The sequence below is a fragment of the Trachurus japonicus genome, chromosome 4 (assembly GCF_045865225.1).
Source record: "Trachurus japonicus isolate A0001 chromosome 4, Traja_1.0".
NCBI classification, from domain to species: Eukaryota; Metazoa; Chordata; class Actinopteri; order Carangiformes; family Carangidae; genus Trachurus; species Trachurus japonicus.
The window spans coordinates 4,195,226-4,204,731 of record NC_140910.1 but is presented as its reverse complement, the minus strand read 5'-3'; the positions used below and the strand labels follow the sequence as shown (position 1 = coordinate 4,204,731).

At 43.2% G+C, this 9,506-nt stretch overlaps 1 protein-coding gene across 1 annotated transcript; it reads right to left on the bottom strand.

Moving 5' to 3' along the window:
• Positions 1 to 3,960: 3,960 nt before the first annotated feature.
• gemin6 (gem (nuclear organelle) associated protein 6) lies at positions 3,961 to 8,338 on the bottom strand. The gene is made up of 2 exons (XM_085775382.1): positions 8,105 to 8,338; positions 3,961 to 4,508 (listed from the first exon to the last, which is right to left on the bottom strand). The coding sequence occupies exons 1-2, from the start codon at positions 8,299 to 8,301 to the stop codon at positions 4,076 to 4,078; spliced, it is 630 nt and encodes a 209-aa protein (XP_085631508.1). The 5' UTR covers positions 8,302 to 8,338; the 3' UTR covers positions 3,961 to 4,075.
• Between the last annotated feature and the right edge of the window lie 1,168 nt (positions 8,339 to 9,506).

The window sequence follows — 9,506 nt, the reverse complement described above, 5'->3', positions numbered from 1 at the left end:
AGTGTGTTTCGTGTGTTGTCAGAGCTCTGGAGGGGAGGCTGGCTGGCTGCCCAGCACGAGGCACTAATAATAAGCCTATAATATAATAATATATACCCTTAAAAAAACTCCTTAAATAAAGACCTGATCTACATATTTATCATGTCTGACATTTGTTACAAACAAACCCCGTGAAAATAGCTTGACATTTGAGCGAATTATGATCACTTTTACATAATACCTCTATGGAAGTAATGCACTGCAGGAGTGAGTAGTCCTGTTCCAAGATGGCCGCCCTGTAGGCACGTCGCTCTAGTGGAAGGCAGCAGTCAATGCGGCGTCTATGTAGGCTATATATGTCTATGGTTGGGCCTATTGGCGCTGACGAGCGGTGGGGCCGCCATCTTGGACCGGTCTACCGCTCCACTCAGTGTAAGGACAGGACACGGTTCGGCGTATTTTAATATTCATAGTGGGATTAACAGTAGCCTAACCAGTCAGATCGACCATTCAGCAACTTAAATTAGCCTAAACAAATCTTCTGGAACTGATGGCTTGACATCTGAATTTTGCATAACATTTGCTGATAAACTTGCCCTCTTCCTCTATGTTGTAGTCACCGAAAGCATCCATAACCAGACCCTTTCTCCAACTGTGTGGACGAGAGAAGTGGCTATTTGATCGGATAGGTGTGTTAATGAGGAAGACTCTGGTGAAGGACGTTATTACAATCAAAGTGTGGCCAATGAGAAAGTCTGTGCCACCTGTGTAAAATTCGCTGGTCAATGTTATACCAGTGTAAAGTTAATATATTAATAGTTATTATTTTGTAGCCTAGTGTATTCCTATGTGTCGTTATCATCAGCTGTTTCCCCTTGCCTGTGATGTGTGTGGTAGTGGTGATTGTTTGTGGTTGTCATGGTGACGGGGCCGGTCAGTAAAGTGGAGTGTAAACATAAACATAAAGTACCTGTTTTCCCGATCATCAAGATTTATACCACCACAACGAACCCTCATTCTACACCAGTAATATTTGTTTTATTTCTACAATAGCATTCTTGTGTCAGTTGTAATCTCAGTCACTTAGTTCATAGCCGGGGAAACACGGGGACCGTGGACATAAATACAGTACAGTAATATTCGATTCACAAAATACAACCAATAGTAATGTTCAATCTTACTTGTGAAAAGTAATCCCCCGAGTCCTGTTCTCGATTGTCCGCCGATTAGAGCAGGAATACGCTGCACAGTGCTCTGGCATCTTGTTCTTTCTGCTGCTCAACTCATAGGCCCAACTAGTCAATCATAGAACTTATCTGGTAGAATGACCGGTTCAAGATGGCGGCTGCATTTCTTGCGGCCCAACGTTCGATGCGGCATCTACTCTCTATATGTCTATGGCGCAGACCAGTATTGTCTCAAATCGGGTAGCGTTGCAAATCGGGTAGTGACATGGACCATTGAGTTACTGAGGCTGTATTCGAAACCGCATACTATACTGCTAGTACGTACTGATTTGGCCAAAATGGTAGTATGCAGTATGCAGTATGCGAACAAAAGCAAAATCTGCAGTATGCGAAAAGTTCCCGGATGTCGTACTGATTCGGAAAATATCTCCAGTATGCATCTGACCAGTCTACATCGCGTACTGTATCCCACAATGCAATGCTCCCCTGACGTCCTAACTAGGGCTGGGTATTGCCAAGGACCTCACGATACGATACGCATCACGATACTTGAGTCACGATACGATACGATATTGCGATATCCAAATTTTGCGATATATTGCAATATATAGCGATATTCTACATAGTTCACTGAAAAATGTAAAAGGCATTATGCATCTTAAAATCCGAGTTGTATATATATCAGATGATAGTGATAATTTATGGGACAAACTGAGTCAAAACAATGTCATTCAAATTATCCATGCCATTTTATACAAGTGCAAGTTACAACAACATATTTGCATGTACAACACACTGTCTGAGGTAGCAGTACAGTGACACCTCGCGGACTGGATTTACGTCTGAAACATGATTTATTATTTGAAAAAAAAAAATTTGAAAAAAAAAAAAAAATTTTTTTTGAAAAAAAATAAATCGATATTTAAATATTGAATATCAATATCGTATCGCGGTATAAAGTATCGCGATATATTGCCATATCGATATTTTTGCCCACCCCTAGTGTGTAATCAATCAATTCTGTATGGACAGCACAATAAATATCGTGCTGCCTTGTTCTGAGCAATTTGCAGTTTCTTTATAAGTGATGAAGCAGCGCACGACCAAACCTCAACAATAATCGAGGTGTGGAGCTTACCGGAACACTTCAGTTTGTTGATGCTTCAGTTTATCTCTTCATGAAAATCGATTATTTGGTTCTTCAGTCTGTTTTTCATTAACATCAACAAACTGAAGTGTTCCTTTAAGCTCTGAATTTGCCGTTCATATCATTCATATCTACATGGAGCGGGTAAGCTCGGTGCTGGCTGCCATGTGGTGTCTCCATGTTTTTACGTTCAGTGGCAGCGTGACGGTAGGAAACCACGGAAACTCAGCGGAGACACCGGAGCTGTCGGCTCAGGTTGAGGTGGCGTCTGTGAAAAGTCACAGCGGTAACGCAGTGAGGAGGAATGGAGCGTTACACTGATGCTGCATTCACCTGCAGTCGGGCAGACGGCCGTCGCTAACAAACCAGATGTCGTTTTAGTCACAGAAGTCCAGAGAAAGCCGGTAAAACATTACCACATCGCCATGACAACACATTGTCACGTGTATCGTTTTGCCTCGTGCTGACGGATCACTTGTTTACATAGAGGCTTGTTTATGCCGTTACGTGCAGCGGCTGTCGTCCGTCTGCCGTCTGCCCAATTTCACCTGAATGCAGCATGAAAAATACGATTGAGTTGCTTGAGATATACAACCACACCGCTAGATGGAGGAATTCCTACACAATGTACCTTTAAAGGTTAATTAGTTATAGTTACTAGTTACTTTCCCCAAGAAGTAACTGAATTACTAATCTTAATGCTGACGTCAGGTGACTCACCTCTTTGAAGAAAAAAAAGCACAGCTGTCATAAAGCTCAGAGAGAGCGCAGCGGACAACTACAGACTGATTGAATAATCCAAAACTATAATCACAACTCAAGTTCCTTTCACAAATGAACAGTTGTGCACTTTGCCTAAATGATGAGCAGTGGAAGTTGATTCATTGCACAAATTCCTTATAATCTGAGGGGTGTTGCACAAAACCTAGATCAGGGATTAAGCCGGGATATGCTGGTTATCCTGGCTGAATTTAGCCTCAAGTCGGTTGTTCAAAAGCTAGATACCTTTATCCTGGTCAAGTTACTATGGTGATTTATTCTCTGCAGCTAGCCTGCTCCAGACCATAATAACAGTCAGCAGTCACTCTGATCAGAAATCAACGTGTTTCACTCAGTTATTCCATGTTCTTATGTAGGCTACTGTATTAAACTAAATGCATTTACAAATCTGTGTCCATCTATGATATTTTCTATGACCACTAGTAGCTATACATCACTGGCTTCTCATAAAAAGCAATGGAGCAGAAATAGCATATAAATGCTACAAAATATATTGGCCTAAATATTGGTTGAGGGAAGAGAATAAGAATAAAATTGAGTGAGTGTGAGAAGACACTTTCCAAATAATTTATAGGCTACACCTCATGTGAACATTGTTATCAGCAACTTATTGAAGCACCAGACTGCATAATGTTCATATAATGTTCATATCATATATTCATTTTAACCTGTTGCACTTTTGGCCACTCTTGCTGTATGAACTTGTATTAGTACTTGTTATGTACTTCAGAGGGCTATTGCACAAAAGTAGTATAAAGAAATCCAGGATAACTGAGTAAGCGCGGCTTGACCTAGTCTGATCGGCGCATCTTGGCTTCACGAACGCCGAGCCAGGCTGAGGGTTTTTAGCAAATGTAACTTTTATTTTGAAAATGCATAACAGGAAGTCAGATGAGGACATTTCACAGTAAAAGCGTCTCAACACTGAGGACAGACAGGAAGTGTCTTTGTCCGTCTCCGTCTCTGGATGTGGATCAACACGTCATCCGGTCGGAGCCGGATCGGATTCTGGTTCTGGTTCCGTCTCAGGATCCGGTACAGGATGATCCGGTCTAGGATGATCTGGTTTGGACCGGATCAGCTTCTGGACCCGGTCCAGGATGATCTGGTTGGCGCTGCAGCAGTCCTCGGGTCCGTACGGCGGTCTGACGGTCAGAACCGCCGCCACGCGCAGCTCCTCGCCGTGCTGCTCCACCGGGACGCGGTTCTGGTCCAGCCAGACCCGGACCTGGTCCCTCCGGGTCCTCAGCTGCTCCGGGTCCAGGACCCGGGTCCTCGGGGGCAGGAAGCAGGTCTGGAGCCGGTCCAGAGTCTCCTGGTCCGGGTCCTTCAGGACCAGAACCTCCTGCACCGCGTGGCCCATCACCACCTGGACCGAGGTCTGGCCGGCCGCGCCGAAGTCCACCAGGACCAGACTGGACCGGGACCAGGACCAGAGAGACAGAGAGACAGAAACAGATCCAGATCAGAGAAAGGCTCAGACCAGATCTAGTTCAGACCAGATCCAGCTCAGACCAGATCCGGTTCTGGTCTCATCAAAATAAAATACCACAGGAAGTAACACAGCGTCTGAACCGAATGATTCCTTCAAAATAAAAGCTCAGGGTGTGAGAGAAACCTTGATAAGGGGTTAAACCGGGTTTGTTGGTTATCCTGGTCAAGTTTACCATGGTGATTTATTCTCTGCAGCTAGCCTGCTCCAGACCATAATAACAGTCAGCAGTCACTCTGATCAGAAATCAACGTGTTTCACTCAGTTATTCCATGTTCTTATGTAGGCTACTGTATTAAACTAAATGCATTTACAAATCTGTGTCCATCTATGATATTTTCTATGACCACTAGTAGCTATACATCACTGGCTTCTCATATAAAGCAATGGAGCGAAAATAGCATATAGATGCTACAAAATATATTGTCCTAAATATTGGTTGAGGAAAGAGAATAAGAATAAAATTGAGTGAGTGTGAGAAGACACTTTCCAAATAATTTATAGGCTACACCTCATGTGAACATTGTTATCAGCAACTTATTGAAGCACCAGACTGCATAATGTTCTTATATTTAATTCATTTTAACCTGTTGCACTTTTGGCCACTTTTGCTGTATGAACTTGTATTACTTGTTATGTACTTCAAGGAATTTGTGCAAATGAATCATCTTCCACTGCTCATCATTTAGGCAAAGTGCACAACTGTTGATTTGTGAAAGGAAGTGGCCAAAAGTGCAACAGGTGAAAATGAATTAAATATAAGAACATCATGCAGTCTGGTGCTTCAATAAGTTGCTGATAACAATGTTCACATGAGGTGTATAAATTATTTGGAAGGTGGTTGTTCAAACAATTGTATTCTTGTTTTCTTCCCTCAACCAATATTCGGCCAATATACTGTATTTTGTAACATCCATCCATCCATCCATCCATTGTCCGCCGCTTATCCGAGTCCGGGTCGCGAATAAAAATAAATCTATTGCTATTTTTGCTCCATTGCTTTTTATGAGAAGCCATGTAGTACTAGTGGTCATAGAAAATATCATAGATGGGTCACAGATAATAAAATAGTGAGTATTGGCTGAGGAACAGTGTGCACAATTCTGTGCTAATGTGTTTTACAGATTTCACAAACCGTCAGACATCTGTAGCCCTGCATCTGAAGAAGCAGGAAGCGCTGACAGATGCAAAGATTCAGTGTGAGAAGCACATGAATAGGCCTAATTATGAAAAAAAAAGAAAAGAAAAATAACCTAATAAATATTGTAAATGTTTCATGTTATTTGATTATTGTAAATGTATTTTATTTGTTTAGAAATCAGGCCAATATGTACATAAGAACATGTATGAAACACGTTGATTTCTGCTCAGAGTGACTGCTGACTCGACAGATAAAGACAACAGAATCAACTATGCCTGGCTGTTATTATGGTCTGGAGCAGGCTAGCTGCAAAGAATAAATCACCATAGTAACTTGACCAGGATAAAGGTATCCAGCTTTTGAACAACCGACTTGAGGCTAAATTCAGCCAGGATAACCAACATATCCCGGCTTAATCCCTGATCTAGGTTTTGTGCAACACCGGTCTGCTTGACCAAGCTGCTGCTCCTCAGTCTGGCTCGGCGTTAGTGCAACCAATCGGCTCTTTGCACAGCTCCACTACTTCCTGAACTTAAGCCAGCTCCTTTATTTCCTGTTTTACATCATTGGACCAATTGATTAATCCAGGTGTGACTGATCATTGTGACGTCTCAGACACACCTGGGGCCTCATTTATCATTGTGGATACACGCTTTTTTACACGCTCTTTCCCCCATTTTGTGCGTACGCACTTTTCTCCGCCTAATTTGGGATCTATCAAACCAAAACTTGTCGGGAGTAAGAGCAAAAATTTACGACCAGTCCGACCATGGCGTACCGGCATTTACACGCTTTTTGAAGAACAGGAGGAATTGGCGACGCCGCTGCAGAGTCAGAGAACTGCAGTATGCGAGGGAGAGAGGAGCGCGGACACTGTTTGAAGTAGCAAGTGGTGGTGATCATGACCCCCCCCCCCCCCCCACCACCACCACCACCACCGCACACGTGTTGACGTCGGCACTTTACATGAAAAGCACAGCAACTCAGATTTTTCCCCTGTGCATTTACACTAGTTTGCTCCTAAATACTGGCTTTATAAAACGAATTTCGTTTTCTTTTGATATCATATTGATATTTCCCCCTGCATGTAGGCTACACCTCTTCCACAACCCGTCTGTCCAGTCTGGAAAATAATTTCTGCGACGTGCGTGTGTTACGTAGCCAGACTGGACACACACAAGCAAGCAGCAAGCCCAATAATGTCGGCGCAAATCAAAGCAAATGAGAAAACATGATCGATATTTTTTGTGTGAATAATATTTATTGTATTTAACAAAAATGGGTGCTGCCCAACATCATTTTAGGAAAAGTCACAGACTGGTGGACTTCAATGTTTTTTTTTTTAAATATATAGCTATGCACAAATGAAAATCAAAGTCTTCCAGTGAACGGAAGTTGGGGGTTAGTGGAAAGGGGTGCAAAGTACTGACTGGCAGTGGAAACCCTGCTTTAAATTATTATGACATGATCTAAAATAAGGGGCAGAATAAATATGATTATTCTTCTTTCTGTTCTGTTTCATTTAGATTTGGGAGTTTTTTGTATTTATTGAAGCCTTTCAATGCAAGATGATGTTTCTGACTGATATTGCCGTGTTACCGTGTATCTCGCTTTCAGAGAAATTCCGCTTCTTTCTCCGCTCTCCGTCCGTCTGTTGTCTTCACCGTCTTCCACTGACGTCATTCCACACGTTTCCAGAGTGCACATGGCTACTTAATATGCACGTAACTGATTTGCATTGACCACTTATGGTTGCGTGGGGCCGTTTAGGGGGCTGGGTATGAGGCGTGTTCTCATCCACGCTTTTCTCAGGTCCGGTGTGATCTATCAAGGGAAATACCGTGCAGCCGTGTGTACGCGGAGTTTGATAGATCTGAAAAGAGTGTATATTTTTTGGTCGTACGCACATTTTGCCTTTCCGTCGTACTGAAAATTTAAGAGGACTTTTACACGCTCTTTGATAAATGAGGCCCCTGGATTAATCAGTTGGTCCAATGATGTAAGACAGGAAATAAAGGAGCTGGTTTATGTTCAGGAAGTAGTGGAGCTGTGCATAAAGCCGAGATGCTCCGATCAGTTATCATGGATTTCTTTATTCTACTTTTGTGCAACACCCCGCTGGTCTGAATCTGGTCTCATCAAAATAAAACTCCACAGGAAGCAACACAGTGTTTGCTCCTTCAAAATAAAAGCTCAGGGTGTAACAGTATAACTGTGGTGTATCGATTATCAATCAGTTTGAGTGACGTCACCATGTTATCACCGCCTGTTCCGTCACGTGTGTGTGTGTGTGTGTGTGTGTGTGTGTGTGTGTGTGTGTGTGTGTGTGTGTGTGTGTGTGTGTGTGTGTGTGTGTGTGTGTGTGTGTGATGTCTCACCTCGCGGACACCGGATCCACGGTCAGCAGCCAGCCGCGCCGCTCCTCTTCATCTTTTCCCGCCACCACCTTCACCTGTTTGTTGACGTAGCGGCTCCACTGCAGCGGACCAATCAGAGGCCAGCTGCTGCGCTGCATGTCGCCTCGCGCTCCTCGGTCTGTCAACGGGTAAATAATAATAAATATAAATATAAACATAAACACAAACGGAGCCGCGGATCGTTTCCTGCTGGTGGTTCCCGCCTCTAACTGGTCCGGAGGAAACACAAGACACAAGGTTCCGCCCATAGGCTGTATAAAAGGTTCCGCCTCGGCTTAATGACCGCTGCCTGCGGTGCTGCCCCCTGCTGGTCCGGAGGAAACGGCTTTTTTTTTTTTTTTTCAACTTTATTTGACAAAATCATGTACAAAAAACATGGCTTATGTAGAAAATCCCCACCTCCTTCCACCTCAACTCCTTCTATCCCTCCTCCTTCCCCTCACATCACTGAGGGCGGAGGCAGGTAGCCCACCTGTGGCCCTTTCTGCTCTGAAGAACAAAGGAGCTGGCTGCCGAGTCCTCATCCTCCCTAACTCCATGATTGTTGAGCTGCGTAGATGATGAAGTTACTCTTTAAGTTCCACACACTCCTTGTTTATTTCATAGTTCATGAGAGAATATTGTTGCTACCTTATACTCTTTACTAAATTGAGTTATGTTTACCAAGATTAAGTTGGCTACACTTTGAATAGTTGTTAACTTATCTGAATATTTGAGTTGTGTGGACTAATCTTTGGTGTTCTTTCGTTTTCCTTTTCATCAGAAACAATAAATAAGATGAACTGGACCCTCTGTGTTTGTGGCATTGTTTCAAACACAAACTCATTGCGTTGATCTACCATAATCCGGAACCAGTCTATTCCCACACCCAGTCAAAATCCTGAGGTCTGACTCTTTAATTTCATTAACCTTTTCTACCATTGTGAGTTGCTTAGTGTAGATTGATAGATCGATGAAAGAAAAATTGGAATTGCGAAACAATGAAGGAGTCTGATAGTCTTTGAAAGGTCTGTACTACTGGTGGGACACAGAGCAACACTTCACCTGCTGCAGCAATCAGCACTCGCCTGGCCAACAGGTCTGGAAAGAGAGTGTTGGAACCGCGGGCTCAGGTCGGGAACAGCCTGCTCTGTCCTCGGCCTGCTCCAGTTCTCTGACTGTCTGGTCAATCTGTTACAGGATTTATTGGTCTGTTCAAAAGTCCTGCACATTCTGTTTCGGAAATGTTTAGTTCATAAGCAACACAATGAAACAAAAGTCTGGCAGAATCATTTTTAATTCTTGAGAAAACAAAAATTGTGCAAATGTGAAATTGTACATCAACACCTAAAAATGGGAGAGGCAGGTGGTCAGAGGTGTTGAA